General features: G+C 38.2%; 1 protein-coding gene across 1 annotated transcript in view; it reads right to left on the reverse strand.

The window, feature by feature from the left end:
* Positions 1–20,135: 20,135 nt before the first annotated feature.
* Positions 20,136–22,171, reverse strand: part of GRIK1 (glutamate ionotropic receptor kainate type subunit 1) — a 197,693-nt gene continuing 195,657 nt past the window's right edge. The window contains exon 17 of the mRNA XM_070751768.1: positions 20,136–20,354. Within this exon, the coding sequence (XP_070607869.1) occupies positions 20,199–20,354 (156 nt within the window). The 3' untranslated portion in view covers positions 20,136–20,198. The remainder of the gene's footprint in view (positions 20,355–22,171) is intronic.

Below are 22,171 nucleotides of genomic sequence, written 5' to 3' on the forward strand. Positions count from 1 at the left end.
CTTAAGAATTCTGTTTAATCCCAATATAGATGTTCACAAGCCAATAATCTTCGTGGATTTAGTTTACCACAATGCATAGAGTAGAATATTATCCTTTGAGTCTTTTGTCTCCAATTGTCATTTGCTTGTCTTCAGTTCTTGGATAAAAATGCTAGTTGGTCTCCGTAATATTGTGATCTTTATTAAATCAAGTGTGTTCTCTTGAAATTACCTTCTTTTAAATCCTTTTGGTTTGAATTTTGAAAGACCAATTTAAGACAAGTTTTCAAAAAACAGAATGAACTTTACCACTTCCACCTGGTATTGAACAAATAATTACTCTTTAGTGTTAATTTTCTCACTTACATTAATTTTCAATGACATTATTTTTATGAAAGATTACACAATAAGTTGCCTTTTTTGATAAGTGGGTTGGAGAAATAAACTTGAAAAAAACATTTTTAAAAAAAATAATAATGCAATTAAAAACATTGGACGTGATACCAGCTTTCCTGGTTTAAACAATTTCATTCGGTATAACCTTACAAGAACTCTTTTTTTTTGTTACAAACATTTTATATAATTTTTATATTGTAACTATATATATTCCAGTCCTATCTTTCACAAAATACAAGCACATAAATCCCTAACTTTTTAACTTATCCCTTGTCACTTATCCAAGCATTCCTGCTCAATTCTAACCATTTATATAATTCATTTCTGATTTCATAATAGTCTGTTTCACTCTTCTCCTTGAGCTCTAATGTCAAGCTATCCATTTTGGCATATTTCAAAACCAACATGGCTTCTTTCCTGAAGATATCATTAGTGAAACATTGGTTGGTCTGTGTTCTCTAAGTCATTATTGATTCATATTCATTGTCAGAAATAATGAGCTTTATTCCTAATTGAGACAAGAATTTGCATTGCAAAATGATGCGGCCGTAAAGCACAATGTCATTGTAGCTGCATTGTTTAATAACAGAAATCATCCTTTCTGTTCTTAAGTGAGTATTGCAGGTTGCTAAGCAAATCCCATGCAGCTTGCAAGCAGGTGAGCTGTCAGGTAAGCATGGAGTGATGTACAATAGGAGCAGAGTAGGCCCAAGGCTGGCTGCTGCTGCTCAGGGGAAGGAGTTTGGGTGATCTGTGTAGAATGGCATGACTGTGGCTGGCTTTCCCAGCTGGCTTTCATATTGACTTTACTTATGGGAAGCTGCCAGAGAAGGACTGCAGGGCACCATTCTGAACTATTCTTATAGAATTAACAATGTGTGCAAAATATTGCCTATTAAAAGAAGTTACAAAGCTATTTATACAATAGCAAATTTAGTAAACAACAACAACAACAACAACTCATCCTTTAAAAGCAACTTTCCAATGTTTTATTAAATATTCATTCTGGCTGCAGAATTAAGTGAATTTCACATTCTCCACAGTGGGTGGAGCTAGTCTCCAAGGATGGATTGACCTTGTCTGTTAGCCAATAAGATCTGAGTTGAAAAAGGATAAATCTAAGACTAGGTCCACCCTGTGAGAATGGGCGTATCAGGTGAATACCAATGCCTGGTTTGTGGTGTATATTCATACTGTTAAAATGAAGCTGAATTGCTATTTAGCAACATATTGCTTCTTACATAAAAGCCATTTAAATGTGACAGCATTAAGTAGCGATGATCTTGCTTTGCCAACTTGTGTGGGTATAATTGATGCATATGAAATAAGCTATAGATTTATATTAATCACATTCATTGTTTTTAATGTGTCTGTGTTTTAAAAGCAGCATTAAATTAACATTTTAGCTATGCATTTATGAAAAGCAAATTCAGTTAAACCAGGGACCATGTATATTAGCTTAAGATTAGAAGAACAGGGTATAAATTCCAACACAAAATAAATATGTAAAATAAATGTTCATTTCTTTAGTATTTTGGTTTTTGCTTGCTTTATACTCAAAAAAATGAACAAGTAAATACTGGACAGTCAATAGAAAAAGCTTTTCCCCCCCTTAAATGGATGAACCATAGATATTAGTAGCTGAAGTGATGGATCAACAGCATCAAAATGGTGAGTGTCACTATGTAGGAGAAGTCCAGGCAGAAACTGAAGGAAAGACTAAAAAGTATCATTAATTCAGAGTCCTTACATTGCCACAGCAGATTCAGCCCATCCCTCTTTAATTCCATTGATCCTTATCTAGCTCCAATTTAATACTGACCATTAGCAGACCAAATTCTTGTGTATTGGCATCTTTAAAGCTGCAATCTACGTGAAGGGTCCTGATTTTCTGGGTCTGACATACTGGGTGTCACTTGGGCAGGGCTTCAATTACAAAAGCATCCACCATTTTGGTGATTTGACCCTACTGTGGATCTCCCTGAGGGGAACCGTATATACTAATATTTGGAAGAGATTATTTCTCTCTTTCAGAGCAGAATCCTTTAACTTCCTGATGCTGACCTATAAGTTTCAAAATCTCTTATTATTGGTTCTGCTGTTTAGGCTTTGATGTAATAAGTTGTGATTCAGCAGTATCAAGAGGGATACCGGTAGGGGAAGATATGCAAATTTATTCATTTATTTATTTATTTAATAGATTTGTATGCCGCCCCTCTCCATAGACTTAGAATTTGGTCTCATTAGTGTGACAATTGTGAAGTCCAGTTTTTAATCTATTTTATGTATGTATATATACATACATACAAACTAAGAATTCATATGTAAGTACACAAGTGTCTGATTTAAAGTCAGTTTTGACTCATGGTGACTGCCTGGACAAATCCTTACAGTTTCCTTGATGTTTTTGTTATATTTTTTTTGGCTTGCCATTATCTCCTTCTAGAGTTGAAAGAAAGTGATTGGCTTAAGATCACTTAACTGGCTTTCATGGCTAAGATGGGGCTAGAAACCAGGGTCTCCAGGTTTTTGGCATGGTGCCTGGTGTCTGTTTGTCTTTTTCCCTCTTTCATATACATACTTACACACCAGAGCTGGGTTCCTACAGGTTCGGACCAGTTCCATAGAACTGTTAGTAACCTGGAGGCCTGGGTCGCTGCAACCAGCAGCAACCCAGGCCTGCCATGCATGTGCGCACTGGCCAGCTGATTTTTGGCTTGCACAGATGTTCTGTAAGTGCGTTTTTGGCTTCTGGAGGGCCTTCGAGGAGCCTGGGGAGTTTTTGCCCTCCCCAGGCTCCAGAGAAGCCTCTGGAGCCTGGGGACGGTGAAAAATGTGCCTACTGGGCCTACCAGAACTTGGGAAATTAGCTGTTTCCGGCCTCCAGAGGGCCTCCAGAAAGTTGGTGGAGGCCATTTTTGCCTTCCCCAGGCATTGAATTATGTGTGTGGGCATTTACAAATGCGCTATAATGTTCACACATGCATTTTTGGCATCCAAGGAATAAAAGGTTCACCATCACTGTCTTAGAACCTGCAGACTTTTTTTAGGACTTAAAAAAAGTCTCATAGTCAGTTTGAGCCACAAGATGGGTGGCAAATAATTTTGATAATAATGATGAAATTTTTTAAACTGATAAAATGATGTTACGTAGTTTAGGTAATGAAATGTCTGCAAGAATACAACAAAGCTCGAAGAGTACTTAGGAGCTCTAGAATTTTTTTTATCCAGCAGATGCTGTATTAAAAATATCAAGTTTATAAATCTTTAGATACACAGTAGAAATAACATAATAAATTATTAGTTGTTTAAAATGACACCTTTTATGATATACTCAGAAAACAAATGACTAAAGGTGGACTTTTTCCAACTTTAAGGAATAAAATTCTCTGTTAGAATGCTTAAGATATGGTAGAACTAAAATATAAATTGAAAAATATGAAGCATAAATGTAACAGCTCATTTTTTAAGTCCAAGGGCTACTTTTTAAATTACATTTCTTTGATCTAGAAGATGTCTTGCTAATATCACTGAAGAATGTTGGTGAACTGATAATTTTTCCTATTATATTTTCATCATTTGCATGATATTACATTTAGAATTTTTAATGATCAAAAGTAATAGGCTTATCTGCTAAGATCCAAACTCATAAAAACAGAATTTCCCATTACTTTGTGTGACAAAGTTAGCTTTTTTAATAATCCCATTGGCACTCATTGGAAAATTTGATAATGGTATCTCTGACATATGAAATAATTGCTTTAAGAAAGTCTTATCTGAAGGAGAGGGGGAAAATCAAATATTTCTACATTCCTTTTCTGGTTTTTCTCTTTCTGACTAAAAATATAAAGAAAAGGTTGTACATAACGGAAGATTAGATACTGGTCTCCCTTTTTTACATAGGAAATAAATAACTTATACTAATTGCTTGAATTATGTGAATGAACTTCTACAGTTATTCTGAAAACATATAGAAATGCTGTTCTAGTAGCATTCACCAGTACTCCCACCTAATTTTGTTGGCAAGAGATAGCAAATATGGCACAGTAATTAAGGCATCAGATTATAAAACAGAAGACTAATTTCTGACCTATTGATTTTAGTTTTGTATTACATACAAAGGCAACTTTGGAGCAGTACAGTCTCTTAGTTCTGGGAAGAAGACAGACACTTTTGAAATCTTGCCAAGAAAACTGCAAGAAGAAGAGGAGGAGGAGCTTGTCCTCAATGCACATGCATGCAGAGCTGCCAAAAGGCAGGAATGGTTTCTGAGGAAAAGGACTACTCGGGAGTAAGGCTTACAGTTAATTGGCCACTCCATAGCCTATTTAAGTGTGGAAAAGAACTGACCAATTTGCAGGAAACAATTCTGTTGAATCCCCTTGTGTCTTTTGACTTCGGAACTCTGTTTGGCTTGTGTTTGGAAGACATCCAGTTTCCTGCAAATTGCTCCTGGGCATTCTGCCATCAATAGTGTTGTGGTTAGCTCTGGCCCTGCTCCTGCCCCAAGGACTGTGGATGTGGGGGAGACATCCACATGCTGCAGGCCTGTTTTGCCCCCGGTGGAATCTGCTGATAAAGGCTCCTCTGACCAAGAAGACATGAGTGACAGGGAGGAGGAGAATGTGGCAGACAGCTCAGAAGGAGATCAATTATCTAGCTCTTCCTTGGATTCAGAACAAGAGTTAATGATACAGCCACACATGCGGAGCGATACATAGGCAACAACAACTGAGAGATTATTATCAAAGAAAATGAGGCCACCTGTGGTTGGGTGGGGCTGTGGTAATTAGTGAGGCTGCTATAAATAGCAACCTGTGGGTTTGGCCATTGTGGAGGATTATCTGATTGTTGTGTTTCATGACTGCTTTACTGACTTTGACTTTTTGTGTGGTGATTTTCCCCCGCTTTGAAACTAAACCAGAGCAAAGTGTGTTTCACTTTGTGAAAGAAGAAGGACTGTGAATTGCCTCACAGCTGCAAGCTAAGTATCACAGAACTGATAAGGGACTTGTACAAATTACCAGTTTGGTTGGAGATGAGTGCTCTTTGCTATACCAAAAGAGGGCTTAATTTAAGTGAATTTTCATTATAAAGAACATTGTTTTGAATTTTCAAACTTGTATGTGTCTGAAATTTGTACCTGTGAATTTTTGGGAGGAGTCTACCAGAGAGCCCGACAGAACAAATAGTAAGATAATGTGTTGTTATCAGATGGACTCTACATTGGACTTTTGACTCTTCTTGCTTGGACTATTGCCAGCTGTTAAGAAGGTTAATTAACAGCTGTTGCTCTGAAAAGACTGCTTTATTATTTCATTGACTTTAGAACAACCGCTAAGACAAATAATTAGTAGTTTGCAAATATCAAAACGAGGTTTGCTTGGATACTGTTTGTGTAGTTGGGTCAGAACACAAAGTTAACTCTGGTATTAGAAAGATTTAGGGAATTTAAAGTGGAGCTTATACTGTGGTAATTGTAGGCAAACTTGATATGGCCATAATTTGGATTGCTTTTTAACAACTAATACCAAAATTCCAAAAGCACTACCACTTAGATTTATATATTGCTTCACAATACGTTACAGCCAGGGGTGGGTTCCAACTTACCTTGCTGCTGGTTTCCACCATCCTGCACCTTGTGAGCGCGCTTTGTAGGTGCATACCTGGTTTACACGCATGCCCATGCACAGTAATGAAAAACAATCCGGGAAAAAAAAGATGGTGACTGCATACATAATGCTGGAACTTGGCTTTTGCACATGCTCAAAATGATTTTTTAAAAAAGTTTTAAAAATTAAAAAGATGGCAGTGCCCACAGACTGGCACTGACTGATTTGGTTCGGCGATGTCATTGTGACATCACCAGGATGTCACTACTGGTCCAGGCAAACCAGTCTGAACCAGGAGGAACCCATTCCTTTTTACAGCCCTCTCTAAGCAGTTTACAGAGTTATCTTGCCCCCAAAATCATATTTCGGCTATGGCAAGAAGGGCGTTTGCCCAGGTTCGCCTGGTGCACCAGTTGCGGCCCTACTTGGACAGGGAGTCATTGCTCACAGTCACTCATGCCCTCATCACCTCGAGGTTCAATTACTGCAATGCTCTCTACATGGGGCTACCCTTGAAAAGTGTTTGGAAACTTCAGATCGTGCAGAATGCGGCCGCGAGAGCCATCGTGAGGCTCCCTAGATTCGCCCACGTTTCTGCAACACTCCGTGGCCTACATTGGCTGCTGATCAGTTTCCGGTCACAATTCAAAGTGTTGGTAATGACCTTTAAAGCCCTACATGGCAGTGGACCAGAATATCTCGGGGACCGCCTTCTGCCGCACGAATCCCAGCGACCAGTTAGGTCCCACAGAGTTGGCCTTCTCCGGGTCCCGTCGACCAAACAATATTGTTTGGCGGGCGCCAGGGGAAGAGCCTTCTCTGTGGCAGCCCCAGCCCTCTGGAATCAACTCCCCCCAGAGATTAGAACAGCCCCCACTCTCCTTGTCTTTCGCAAATTACTTAAGACCCACCTATATCGCCAGGCATGGGGGAACTAAGACATCCTCCCCCAGGCTTTCATATTTTATGTTTGGTATGTATGTGCTGTATGGTTTTAATTGCTGGGGTTTTATATATGTTTTTTAATATTGGATTTGTTTCACTGCTATATTGTTTTATTATTGTTGTGAGCCACCCCGAGTCTTCGGAGAGGGGCGGCATACAAGTCCAATAAATTATTATTATTATTAATTATTATTATCCACATTTTATTAAAAAAATGTGGATTTTATTAGAAAGACTTTATTAGAAAGATGGAAGGCTGAATCAACTTTGAGACGGTCAGGATCAAACTGCAGAACTGCTGGCAATTGACAGACAGCAGAATGCAATGTGCATTCTAAACACTGTGCCACTCTGTAGTCTGAAAACACAACATATTTCTTCATTAGAACATTTACAGATAGTCCTCAACCTATTACTGCAATTGAGCCCAAAATCTCTGTTGTTAAGACATTTGTTAAGTGATTTGTTCTCCATTTCATGACTTTTCTTAACGTTGTTAAGTGAATCACTGTCATTGTTAAGTTAATATTTATTTATTTATTTATTACTTAGATTTGTATGCCGCCCCTCTCCGAAGACTCGGGGCGGCTCACAACACGTGGGAACAAATCATAAATAATCTGACAATTTAAAATATTTAAAGATTTAAGAAAGACCCCATATACTAACAGACATACACACAAGCATACCATATATAAATTAAACATGCCCAGGGGGAGATGTTTCAGTTCCCCCATGCCTGCTTAGACTTAATAACAGAGTTGTTAAATTAATCTGGCTTCCCCATTGACTTTGCTTGTCAGAAGATCACAAAAGATGATCACCTGATTCCAGGACACTGAAATCATCATAAATATGAATCAGTTGCCAAACATCTGAATGTTGATCATGTGACTATGGGGATGCTGCGGTGGTTGTAATTGTGAAAAATGGTCATAAATAAGTCTCTGTTTTAAAACTGTTTTAAGTCAAGAACTATCTTTAATCTTGCATCTAAGGTTATGCAATGACTACGGTTCAGTTTGGATGTTCTACTTCATTATGAGTTAGAGTGCAGTGCCTCATTGCAACTCTCTACCTGCTTTCCACTGAGATTATTTTTTCCTGCCTGAAGATACAGAGCCCTGCCAGCAGCTGATATCGGATCCCACCCAAGAAGAGGCTGATGTGGTGATTTGCCAGTGACCTGTGCAGCTGGCACACGAGTCAGACAATGAGGAGGCTGAAGAGGACTCAGTGGCCAAGGCCAGGGGCTCACATCAGTGATGAGAAGAAGAGGCTCCTCCTCTTCTTAATGCACAGGTATGCAGAGCTGCCAAAAGGCAGGAATAGTTCCTCAGGAGGAGGTCTCCTCAGGAGTAAGGCTTGAGGCTAATTGGCCATTCCCCTTGCCTACTTAAGAGATGACCATAGCAAAATCTCTGCAGGAAAGAACATTAGTTCATTTAAATTCCTCCTTGGTCTGAAAATTTCTGATCTTCTATTTTGGTTTTCTTCTTTGAGGACTACTTCTAAGCATTTTGTCAACCCTTGTAAGCTTCCTGAGATATCCAGGACTAATTGCTTAGACTTAATTTATGACTTTATGGACTTCTGCTAGCTATTAATGCCATGTAATTGTTGTGGTTAGCTCTAGCCCAGCTCCTGCACCAAGGACTGTGGGTGAGGGGGAGACATCCACATGCCGCAGGCCTATTTTGCTCCTGGTGGAATCTGCTGATGAAGGCTCCTCTGACCAAGAAGACATGAGTGACAGGGAGGAGGAGAGTGTGGCAGACAGCTCAGAAGGAGATCAATTATCTAGCTCCTCCCTGGATTCAGAACAAGAGTTAATGATACAGCCATGCATGCAGAGAGCGATGCATAGGCAACAACAACTGAGAGATTATTATCAAAGAAAATGAGGCCATCTGTGGTTGGGTGGGGCTGTGGTAATTAGTGAGGCTGCTATAAATAGCAGCCTGTGGGTTTGGCCATTGTGGAGGATTATCTGATCATTGTGTTTCGTGCCTGCCTTGCTGACTTTGACCTTTGTGTGATGATTTTTCCCTGTTTTGAAACTAAACCAGAGCAAAGTGTGTTTCACTTTGTGAAAGAAGAAGGACTGTGAATTGCCTCACAGCTGCAAGCTAAGTATCACAGAACTGATAAGGGACGTGTACAAATTACCAGTTTGTTTGGAGACGAGTGCTCTTTGCTATGCAAAAAGAGTGCTTAGTTTATTTGAATTTTTGTTTTGAATTTTCAAACGTGTGTGTGTGTCTGAAATTTGTATCTGTGAATTTTCGGGAGGATTCTACCAGAGAGCTCGACAGAACAGTAATTAACAGCTAGTTTTTCAAGAAAAAGACTGCTTTACCTTGTGCCTGTGTGTGTCAACTACTAATCAAGTTTATTAGTAGTCGTTCATTAAATAAACAGGTTTGAACAAATTATGTGTGTGCTACATTCTTTCTGGTCGGTAGCTGGAGCAGAGCACCTGGAAATGAGCACGGCAGCTTTAAAGAATCATTTGAAAGTTCTGTATTTATATTCCTGTGCTTTCTTTCTCCTCCCTCTTTTATTAGTGAAATACAAAACAGGAACAAAAGAAAAAGAAAATTATAAAAGAAAGGAAATAAAACCTGACACATCTCTTCAGAGTGTTGCAGAGCACTAATTGTTTCTATAATAGTGCAACAATATTAGCTTATCTTCAAAAGCTAGCGCAGCTGGAATATATTTGGTGTTCTGAATTAAATACCTCATAGCCTGTCATTAAACAACATGTTTAATGAAAGAACATCTAACCATTTTACATGAGCTTTCAAATACATTTTCTACTCGCTTTAAAGGAAGAAAGTGAAGCATTAGAACTGCCTACCAGAAACAGGTCAAGGACTATAATCTTCTTATTTTAGAGATGTGAATTAAGGTCTGCTTTGGATTTTGATTAAGAACTCACAGTTCAGAGATTATCAGCAAACCAAGATTAGAAAGATTTAAAACCATTCTTGGAATACATCAACATGGAAAAATGTTAAAGTATGTCATTGCAATATAGGATTTGTGGAAACCTTCTTGAATCTTGATCCTGAGAGTTACTGTTAGGTATTTGAATTCATTTCACTTAGACTCTGCCTTTTAAATATCCAAACTGGCAATTTTGCAGAATTGCCAGCATAACAGCAGTAGTAACATAATCTGGATTGGGATTTGTCCCTAAAATATATTAGATTTTATCTGTTTTAAGAAATCCAAACTTTCTAATAATTCATGTTCTTATGCTATGTGCCTTGATATAATTCCATGCTCTTAATTATTTAAAACATTATTTTAAAAATCTGTCAATCTGAGAAACTTAAAAACAGCCAATTCTATTTGATGGTTAAAGATTTTAATCAATACACACACTTCTCAAGCTATCAGCATGTATTTCAAATAAACTCATGGAATATTGGTTGTTTAAAGGGGACAAGATTTTGGACTAAGTCTCTGAAAACATTTTTTCACCCCAATATTCCATTTATGTATTGGTAAGTATTATTGTACTATTTCCAGCACATACTATTTTGTTTCTTCTTTGTCTCAGGTTTTTGTGTGTTATATGTGGCTTTGTTACATTTTTAGAATGGTCAATTTTAGTAATTAAAGTGGGTATTTTAGTTATTGTGACAAATGTTTATCTATATTGCATTAGGGAATATATCATTTCCTAATAATTCCATAATTACTTTTATATGGAGATTTGGAAAGATAATGAAGTACTAGAGTAGGCTTTCTCAAATTTGGCTTTAAGAAGTGTTCTGCCTGACTGGGCTCAGGCAATGCGTAACAGTCCAAGGAAAAGAAACACACACATGCCCTGCTAATCAGCAAACCCAAAAAAGGGTTACTCAAAAACAGTTCTTAGTGTCCGAAAACAATGATAGTGCAAGGCTTACTTCAGCTGCATACAAAAACACAGGAAAAAACAAACAAAGACAACCTGGAATGAGCCAAGATGTTTCAGGAGTCCTTTTGAATCTTTGGAGCAAACAGCAAGTCCCAGAGTTTTCACCTCCCACTTGTCTGAAAAAGCTGGGTTGAAAACTCCAACAGCCCGGAACAGAAACTTCAGAGCAGGAACCACAAAATAACACAGATAAACAGCCACAGTTTGCCTTGGCCTTTGTTCCCTTTTATCCCTTTAGCCTTCATTAAGGGAACCACACCCAGCCCTCAGTATAAGAACCACACCCAGCCCAGGTGCTCCTAAAATGACTTGTAATACTCCTTAAAGCGATCCCTTCTTTGCATAGCTCTTTGGCTAAGCAGATCAATATATTGATCTGCAGAAGAACCCAGAGATGAAAGACTGCCTGAGGGACTGCATGCCAAATCCCCTGGGCTGTCTGCTGAATCCTGCGTACTGGTGGCCTTATCCTCCTGGCTGTCTGCCACGTCTTCCTGGCTGTCTGCCACATTTTCCTGGCTGTCAGCCAGGCTTTCACATTCACTTTGTGCTGTGTCTCTCCCATCTGTGGGAGCAACGGCTGGCCCAGGCCCAAACACAACAAGAAGTATTGACTTCAACAGTACTCTTAGAATTTCCCAGCCAGCCAGAAAACAAGCTTGTTATTATATTTAAGATTCTGAGAATCATAGGGATTAAAGTCTCTAAGAAGTAGAATGCTGGAAACCATATATATATATCTTTAAAAAGAACGAATGTATGAAGTTAGATTAATTTTTTTAACATAATGTTTCTCTTATTCCATTGCCTCAGCTGTCACGAACTATCAGCAGCACAAGACTGAATACAAATGTTAGCGTTTGATATATGCATTTTTCTATGCCTGTGTAAGAGAAAAGCAATTCAGCTGGTAAGAAAGTTATATCACCACTACCTCAACTAAGCAGCTGCCAATTATAAGGATGAGGGAGGTATCCCACTTTCTGCTGTCCAGCAAAAATAATTCTATTCACTGCTTGTCTTTTTTGCCACTAAATGTTTTAGAAAATAAATAGACATGTCAGTTCAGTTTAAGGGTTGCACAACTCCATCTTGACTTAATTATCAGAAGAAGACCTCTTTAAACGATTACATTGTTAACTTTCCTGTGTTTGGAGTAAACACAGTTTTTCTGCCATGTTAGCAATTTACTCATTTGGTTGTGATAATTGTAATATGAAGGATAATTTGAATCTAATGGAAAGGAAGGTTCAAAAGAATTCAACTGACTGCATTAGCTTACCACACTTCAGATAATTTTTTTTTGGCATATTTAAACTGAGAATATACAGTATATATTGGGGGGCGTTTGCCCAGGTTCGCCTGGTGCACCAGTTGCGGCCCTATTTGGACCGGGAGTCACTGCTCACAGTCACTCATGCCCTCATCACCTCGAGGCTTGACTACTGTAACGCTCTCTACATGGGGCTACCTTTGAAAAGTGTTCGGAAACTTCAGATCGTGCAGAATGCAGCTGCGAGAGCAATCATGGGCTTCCCAAGATATGCCCATGTCACACCAACACTCCGCAGTCTGCATTGGTCGCCGATCAATTTCCAGGCACAATTCAAAGTGTTGATTATGACCTATAAAGCCCTTCATGGCATCGGACCAGAATATCTCCGAGACCGCCTTCTGCCGCACGAATCCCAGCGACCAATTAGGTCCCACAGAGTCGGCCTTTTCCGGGTCCCGTCAACTAAACAATGTTGGTTGACGGGCCCCAGGGGAAGAGCCTTCTCTGTGGCGGCCCCGACTCTCTGGAACCAGCTCCCCTCAGAGATTAGAACTGCCCCTACCCTCCTTGCCCTCCTGCCCCTAAACTCCTTAAAGCCCACCTTTGTCGTCAGGCATGGGGGAATTGAGATATCTCCCCCGGGCCTATATAATTTATGTATGGTATGTTTGTAGGTATGTCTGCTTAAAAATGGGTTTTTAAAAACTATTTTAAATTTTAAATTGTATATTATTAGATTTGTTATGAATTGTTTTATTGTGTTGTGAGCCGCCCCGAGTCCACGGAAAGGGGCGGCATACAAATCTAATAAATAAATAATAAATAATAATAATAATCTTTGTAAACTTGCATATGAGATTCTTTATTCCTTCAATTTAAAATATGGTCTGTCTGGACTGAAGGAAAAATTGCCTTAAAAGAATTTGACATTTGTTTATATCATGTTTTAAATAGCTAATGTCATATTTAGGATTTTTATAATTTTATTTTTTTAATGTCATATGTTAATATTTAAATTTAACAGATTATTTTGCTCACTATTTCTCCATAGGTTTCTTGCTTTTGCTTTATATGCAAACTTTTGTTTTCATTTTTCAAAAATTATTTTTCAGGCAATTTCTCTCTAAAATTAAAAAAAAACCATTAAAAAGTATATACAGTGTTCCCTCGATTTTTGCAGGTTCGAACTTCGCGAATAGCCTATACCACGGTTTTTCAAAAAATATTAATTAAAAAATACTTTGCGGTTTTTTTCCCTATACCACGGTTTTTCCCACCCGATGATGTCATATGTCATCGCCAAACTAATAATTTTTGCAAATAAATAACAAAAAAAATAATTATTGTTAATAAATAATTATGTTTATAAATATTAGGATCACTAAGTGTCTTATTCAATGGTGAGTATCAGTAATAATGGTGAGTAAATGGTTGTTAAGGGAATGGGAAATGGTAATTTAGGGGTTTAAAGTGTTAAGGGAAGGCTTGTGATACTGTCCATGGCCAAAAATGGTGTATTTACTTCCGCATCTCTACTTCGCGGAAATTCGACTTTCGTGGGCAGTCTCGGAACGCATCCCCCGTGGTAATCGAGGGAACACTATAGATATATTTTCTAAGGATATAGAAAAGCTATACATGTTCTGTAAATGGTATTAGGGCAAGATGTCTAAAATAGACTTCACACTTATAAATGAACAATGACAAGCAAAAAAAACCCCAGTTATATTATGTATCTTTGAAGAATCTTTTTGAGACAATTTATAATAATCTTCCTTTTTAAAATATTGCCTTAATCTCCATTTATTTATGGATAAGTTGGACAAATAAACCAATACCGGAATCCCTGTGAAGCCCAATTATTTTTATTGCTAAAGCAAATAAATTTATATGTAGAAATATTTATATATAGTATGAACAGTATCTGGCAGTGTTCAGTTATTTCTGTATATAAATACAGGAAGCTACATATCAGAACAATAATAAGTTGCCTCAGTTGCTATGGAGTTTGGATACTTGCAAAAATGTTCTCCCTTTAAAGTACTAACCAAGTCCAACCCTGTTAACTTATTTTTACAGATCAACCAAATAAGATGATTGAATTAATGCTTCAGCATTTTGGTACTATAAAAGACAAAGTAACAAAATAAACACATGTATTGAAACTGCTGCTGTAGAACTTACATCCAAATTACAAGTAATTTATAATATGGAAAACATAAAGATTCCAGGTAAGACCAAAATATGACACTTTTAAGCAAGATATAAAAATATAAACATCTGTGTATTTAGGAAATATAAACTGACTGACTTTCTGAAATCAAATCTTGGCATCATATTGTGGAAATTCAGCAATATACTAATTTATCAGGTAGCAACAGTAAAGAGTGTCAGTCCGTTACCAATAATTCTTGGAAAAGCAATTGAAAGTAAACATATATGCATCATTTTTTAAAATCTAAATCTACAGTGTTTCTGGAATATTGTATTTACCTTTACCTTTTTCATCTCAAAGTATACAGTGTAAAACTATAAAAGATAAAGAAAAGAATGAACAGTATATTTACAAACTGAATATAACATTTTAATAATATTGCTAAAAGCTTTGAAATGAAATCTATTGATCGGTTCAGCAGAGAAAGAAAAAAACTGTGTACAATTCATTGTTACAAGATGTAATATAGCTATTAGCTTAGAAAGTTTTATAATGGAAATTAGAGGGCTTTTTAAAAAAAAAACCTCCCATCATCCATCAATTATAAGATTTTTAAAAATGCCCACTTTGTAGACTAAAACACAATTATCATTGGTAATCATGTTTTGTAATAAATAAAATAAGTTTATCTCTCTTCCTGTCTCTGTGTGTATGTACATGTATTAGAATAAAAGTTTAAACACTATTTAAAAAACTGATCAAGAAACATAATGGAATTAATTTAAAATTGGAAAAAGGAAACTCATATAGAATAGTCATTTCACATATTTGTGCATTCCTGGATACAGTATTTCTAAAAAAAACTCCCAACAATATTGGAAGTTCAGTTATCTTTAAATCCCGTGGTTTGTTCTCTGCAAGGATAAGGATTATGGGTGATAAAAGATACAGAGCTAGCTGAATCACTGATCCAGAAAAAGTCTGGGTTGGTAGGCATAAAATTAGCATGTATCAGTACAGATATGCATAGTTCATTCCCATGAGAGAAGAAGGAATAATAGGACAGTATAACAGATATCTTGAATGTTAAGGTGGAGTGGATGATTAGCAGTTTTTATTCAATCATGTACTAATGTGCATAATGCATTACAAGAGCATAGTCTTCAGCATCCTGTGAATAGGCTTAATCAGTCCTCTGTGATTTTTAGTACTCAACTAATACATGCCATTCAAGTGCATTAATCTGGGGGCAGTGGATGTATTTTTCTTGAATAAAATGTCTGAAAATAGAAATGTGCCATGAATTGCAAAATGCTTCTGCCATCAGAATCAACTGATTATAAAGCTTATTGATGGACATATTGTTCCATACAATGCACGTACAGGAGACAGAGTGCTAAAAATAAAGATCTGAATTCTCTGCCCAAAATAGTCAATCACTAGCATACATAGCTCATGTATATTGTTCGGATATATATTTTAAGCAAAATTCTTGTCTTTCTACATTGTATGCTGTACCAGAGATTTGCAAGCAGAAAATACAATAATTGTGGAATAGAGTATACGATTCCTTGAGTCGGCTAGAAAGGGGTGATTATGGGATTTAAAAAGGCAGGGATTTATACTTAAAGAGAAAAACCCTTTAGTTTGGATCAGTGTAATTATGGTAGCAAACAAACAAACTGCTTCTCCAAGAAAAGAGAGAAAAATCAGAATAATATGGGAAACATACATTAACTATAAATAGGAATTAGAAAATAATTTCCAGATTCCATCCTGAATGAAACTGATTCAATTCCAGGTTTGGTTTACCTTAACCCATTAGGGAACAATATTCCACTTATTTGTTTTGAATGTGCAAGTTGCCCAAGATAGAAGACTTTTGTCCCTTTTATTCCTTTTATGAATGAAATGAAATTTAGGATTGTTCTCCGGCCCCAGTTGGGCAAATTCTCCATTGGGGAGACTGAAGATAAGAGTAGTAAAAATTGTCCTAGATCTTCTCTCAATATTATTTTAAAAAAATTATCAGATGGTTTGCTGTTTCCATATCAATAGATTTTATTGGTTGCATACAATTTGTATGGCAAATAAGGAGAAGTCTAATTTGTATTTCTGTATGAATATTTATGGTTTGAAACAAGATGAGTATGTCAGAGTAGAAGATCCTTTTTAGATAGTACTGCAGAAAGCCATAGTGCTTACAAAAAGTAATTTAAGTTCAAAAACAGTAGTATTAGTTTCTATTGATACCTGTCTTTCTGGTTCAATTTTGTTATATTTACTTAGTATTCATTTTCTTGAAAATTATCGAATGAATATTTTGCCAGTGCAGAAATATTTAAATTACCCTAAAGGTATCTTTTGTGTCATAAAGTTCCCAACGAATAACTTTTTATTAAGTATCTCTGCCTTCCTTCTAAATTGGCTTGATAAAGAAGAAATCACTAATTTTTTCTGATCAAATTCAATAATACGTTTGCTGTTTTATGCAACTCAAGAAGTTGCTTTCCTGCATTATAGGAAATATAACAATATTTCTATATAACAATCATTAATGAATATTAATGATGCTATTATATTTGCACCTACTCTCATCTGTCGACTAAGCAAATATCAAGACCAAAGTCATTCATTTAGGGAGTGGAACTGACTCTCCGTTCTGAACAATTACCAACAATTTGTGAGGAAGATTGTAGAGAAGGTAAGTAGATATAAGTTATGGAGGATTTTGGAGGAAATGGATTTTCTGTATCTGATTCATCTGGATTTCAAAGTGGGCTATAGTACAGTGTTAGTCATGCTTCTTTATAACCTTTGCTATAGATGCATAAAGCACACCCATCTTAGAATTCCATGATCTCTCAATAACTTTGGATACCAAAACGTCCTTCTGGACAGGCTGCAGGGATTGGAAATGTGAGGCGTTCTGTTGCAGTCATTCATTTCCTTTCTAACTGACTGGTGGCAGTCACTGTTGATAAGGGAGAAATTGCATTGACATCCCTACACTTATGGGATATCTCAGGGCTCAATATTCTCATCACCTATGTTTAACATCTACATGAAACAACACCTGATGGTTTTCCTGGATTTGGTGCTTGAAAAGCTGTGACAGGACATAAACAAACAGACAGTTCACCAATTACACTTTTCTTCAACTGGAAGGCCTCTAAAGTGATTACTTGGGCCCTGATCACATCACAGATTGTATTATACTTCCTACATGGAGATTATTTGATTATTGCACTGCACTCAATATGGGCCTGGTCTTGGAGAACATCAAGAGGCTACTCCTAGTTCAAAATGCAGCAGAGACAGAAGTAATGGCACTTTTGGTTATGTTCGTGTGTCACTGATGCTATGGAAGCTGAATAGGTTGCCAGTCAGTTTTCAATTCAAGAATTAGAAGATACCTATAAGTCAGGGTTTCCCAACCGGTGTGCCGCGAGACATGGTCAGGTGTGCCGCGAAGAAAAAAGCTCAGCTTCTGGTCTCGCAACTTTTTGCGAAGATCAAAAAGTTGTGAGACCGGAACCTGAGCTTCATTATTTGTGCCTTCCAAGTTTTCCGGCAGCTGCAGCATCCCGCCCGGCTGGAGCTTTCCTGGCGACGGCAGCAGGTGAGCTTTGGGGTCTGGTGGGATGGCGGGGGCAGCAGGAGGGTGGCGCGCAGCGGGAGAGTGATGGCGGCGGCAGTGGCAGCTGGCAGTAGCCGTGGGGCGGCGCCAGGGTGGTCAGCTGTGAGGCGGAGCTCCGGAACGGAGGCTCCGACCGGCAGCAGCTGGACATGTTGTTGTAGCCGTGCGGCGGCAGCAGCAGCAGGCAGTAGCCGTGGGGCGGCGCCAGGGTGGTCAGCTGTGAGGCGGAGCTCCGGAACAGAGGCACCGACAGCGGCGGCTGGACATGCTGGAATTGCGTGGCTGGCACTTGCCTGCTGGCTGGGCTGGGACGGAGGCTCCAGCCCCACGTCCATGCCCAGCGCAATGCCAGCATGTACGGTGTTTAGCAACATGTCTAGCCACCGCCGTCAGTGCCTCGGTTCCAGAGCTCCGCCTCACAGCTGATCACCCTGCTGCCGCTGCTGAGAGAAGAAGAGAGGGAGAGAGGGGGAGAGAAAGAGAGAGGGAGAGAGGGGGGAGAGAAAGAGAGAAAGAGATAGCAAGAGAGGGAGAGAGAGAGAGGGAGAGGGGGAGAGAAAGAGAGAGAAAGAGAGGGAGAGAGAGAAAGAGAGAGGGAGAGAGGGGAGAGAGAAAGAGATAGCAAGAGAGGGAGAGAGAAAGAGAGGGAGAGGGGGAGAGAGAAAGAGATAGCAAGAGAGGGAGAGAGGGAGAGAGAGAAAGAGAGAGGGAGAGAGGGGGAGAGATAGAGATAGCGAGAGAGAAAGAGAGAGGGAGAGAGGGGGGAGAGAAAGAGATAGCAAGAGAGGGAGAGAGAGAAAGAGAGAGGGAGAGAGAGGAGACAGAAAGAGAGAGAAAGAGATAGAAAGAGAAGGAGAGAGAGGGAGAGAGAGGGGGGAGAGAAAGAGAGAAAGCAAAAAAGAGAGAGAGAGAAAGAGAGATAGCAAGAGAGAGAAAGAGAGAGGGAGAGAGAGGGGGCAGAGAGAAAGAGAGAAAGACAGCAAGAGAGAGAGAGAAAGCAAGAGAGAGAGAGAAAGAGGGGGGAAGGAGGGTGAGGGAAAGACATTGAGGGAGGGAAGGAGGGAGAGAGAAGGAGGGCAAAAAAGAGAGGAAGGAAGGGAGAAACAAAGAGAGATGGAGGGAGAGGGGGAAAGAAAGAGGAAGGAAGGGAGAGAGAGAAAGAGGGAGAGAGAGAAATAGAGCGAAAGGGAGGAAGAGAGATATTTTTTTGTCCAAACTTCCCCCCCCCACCCCCACCGCTCAATGTTCCCCAGGATTTTGTAAATGTGAATAATGTGCCGCAGCTCAAAAAAGGTTTGGAGATACTGCTATAAGTCACCCAGAGTTGCTGGGAATATTATTATTATCCGTGACATAAAACCTGGTATCTGAGGATCCATTTATGTCCATTTGTTTCTGCCTGGCCTCTATCAAATGCTCTCATCTTGCAGTACTGAGGAAGTGTACCACCTGTGTTATGATCCCCACCTTCTGGAATAGCATCCCCATACAGACTGCAATCTCTCTCTTGGGATTCTGGAAAGCTTGTAAGCCTGACTCTTGTCCACAGCCTGGAGTTTCTGGAGTCCTGTTGTATAGTTATGACTGCTTTAGTTTGGGTTGCCAATATGGTTTTGTGTTTTTAACTATTTGTATTATTTTTGTAATCTCTCCAGAGTCTGCTAGGATGAGAAGTCCTGAAGAATATAAACAATACAACAATAATTAAAGCCTATCCCAGCCCTGAAAAGGACTCAATAGGTGAATAAACATGCTAAATCAATTCTAAACAACTGGGTGTCTGAGGAACCCACCACAACAAAACAAGGCTTGGAGACACTGAACTAATCTAATTTAAGGTACCACTAGAATGTATAAAAACAATTGCTAATGAGGATGGGTTTGTACTCATACTTATATGTGAAGAAAGTTTCATACAATTTAACTTACAATTTAAATATTTGATGATTTCTGATATGAAGAAATTAATACTCCAGTCCCCAAAAATCTTTTTTTAATTTATGTATAAAGCACATACAGCAAAGAATAGGAAAGAGCAAAGGGATGCAAAATAGGTGATATTATTCCAAAAGTAAGAATGAAATGCTTTGGGTGATTAGTAGTCTATGGGTCACATGTAAAGACTGAATCTGTTGTATTTCCTCTGGATTAAAAAGAAGAAAATCAGACTGTGAAATAAAATAGTTGTCTTTCATAAGTAGGCATTAAGGTTCATTTTTGCCTTCTATCTTGATATTTCCTACAGGGAAAATTGCATTTATTCAAGCCATGGTTTCTTTTCTAACAGTGCGTCTTTGATGACAAGTAAGGATGTTTGTGAAAGATGTACGCCCTTTAGTTCTTGATCTTTTCTTTAATTTCTTCTGATGTTTGAGTGAAATTCCAAGTTCCTCCATTATGGCATTAAAAGAAAGACACTGATAAAAGATAGGAGAAAAAAAATATTGGTGTTAACAACAGATTTCTACCATGTATTTAATAGAATTTAAACCTAGTTGTAAATATGACAGTCATATCTTGTGCAAATATTTATAAATATAGTGGTGATTAATTTGTTCACTGATATCAATAAAATAACCTCTTCTTAAATACAAACCAACATTTTTTGGTGGGTTGCCGAAAACTTTCATACCTACTAAGTATTTGGTTATCACCTTTATTATTACTGCTTGATGATATATTATTAACTTTTGGACCAGAAAATATAGTCAGTTCATTCTTCAGCCTTCAATAGCTCTTGACTTAGCTATGATTTTTCCATCCTGTGCCCTGTGGTTAATAGATCTCAGAATATATGATAAATAGATAAATAGATAAATAGATAGATAGATAGATAAATAAATAGATAAATAGATAAATAGATAAATAGATAAATAAATAGATAGATAAATAAATAAGCAAGTAAATAAATAAATAAATAATAAATAAAACCAATATAATTTTAAAAAAAACTATAGCTGTACAATCATGAGAAAAACAAAATTAACTAGATCAAGATAAGAGTACTTAAAGCCCAACAACAGCAGTGTAGAAAGGAGGTTTTACTTTCTTCATTTAAATGTGTTGTTTGCAATGCAAGCCAGATTCTTGTTTCTTTGATAAACAAATTAGGAATCAGTTTCAAGTTGCAATGCTCATGTCAGGGTTCCAAATAGCATCCAAATCTAAATCAGAGGCAAAGTTCCAATTTATTAGCAGAGCCATGTTGGCACATCTGGGAGAAAATCGAATCTGAAGTCCCGGGGTTTGTCCACCCAGTTGAAAGTTCAAGTCATTGTCTCCATACCCCAAGTGCCAATCTTCAAGTGGCAACTGCAGATTCCACCCATCTCCTTCTGTGCAGGTACAGGAGTGCGAATACAAAGGATGACATTGACTATCTAGAAAGAATTTGTTATGGCTATATGGTGCTCTTGCAGTTCCCCCTCCAAATTCCTACAGTTAAGAATACATATGAAACTAGGATAAAATGTGGCAGACCAAAGACCCCAATTAAAATGGTTTTGGCCTGACATGCTTCCCCCTCTCCTACAAGAAAAGAAAGAGAATAACATAGGGGATTAATACAGGATCCTTAACCAGCCTCTCCCCCTCATGGAACCTTTTGGTTTTTCTGGGTATTAGTCGTGGAATTGTTTAACTAGATGGTCAGCTTTTACATTCCAACTTTTCACCCAAGTAGCTCCAGACAAAGGGTACTCCTCCCAATAGATTAGATATTGTAATTGACCCAAAATATTCAGGAGTCTAAACTTTTCTTCACTCATAGTGTGTCTCTCCTTGTCTGACTACAGGGGGAGGTGGTGGTTAGGTTTGTGATCTTATATTTGAACCAATCACTGGTTTTAATAAGCTGCAATGAAATACAGAGTGAATTTCCCCCAATATTCTAGGCAATGTAAGCTGCACAGTGACTGGGTTGATAATTTTAACTATCAGAAAAGGACCCCACAAATTTGGCCCTAGCTTTTTGCTGGGAATCTTCAGTGGGAACAAGAAACTTTATCCACCACTCAGAAGGAGGGTTAGAGAGATCGATGCTTGTCTGCTTGCTTCTAATAGGCTTCCGCCGCTTCAGCTAGTGCTTTTTTGATATTTTCCATCTCTTTTTCAGTGTTTCCATCCACTCAGTCAGGGACATAGAAGTAGGGCCCTCTGTAGGTAGCTCAGGCATGGGAATGGATTCCATCCCACTGATAACCTGAAAAAGAGTTACTGCAGTGCTGCAATAAAC

This window comes from Erythrolamprus reginae, chromosome 4 (genome assembly GCF_031021105.1).
Source record: "Erythrolamprus reginae isolate rEryReg1 chromosome 4, rEryReg1.hap1, whole genome shotgun sequence".
Classification (NCBI taxonomy): Eukaryota; Metazoa; Chordata; class Lepidosauria; order Squamata; family Dipsadidae; genus Erythrolamprus; species Erythrolamprus reginae.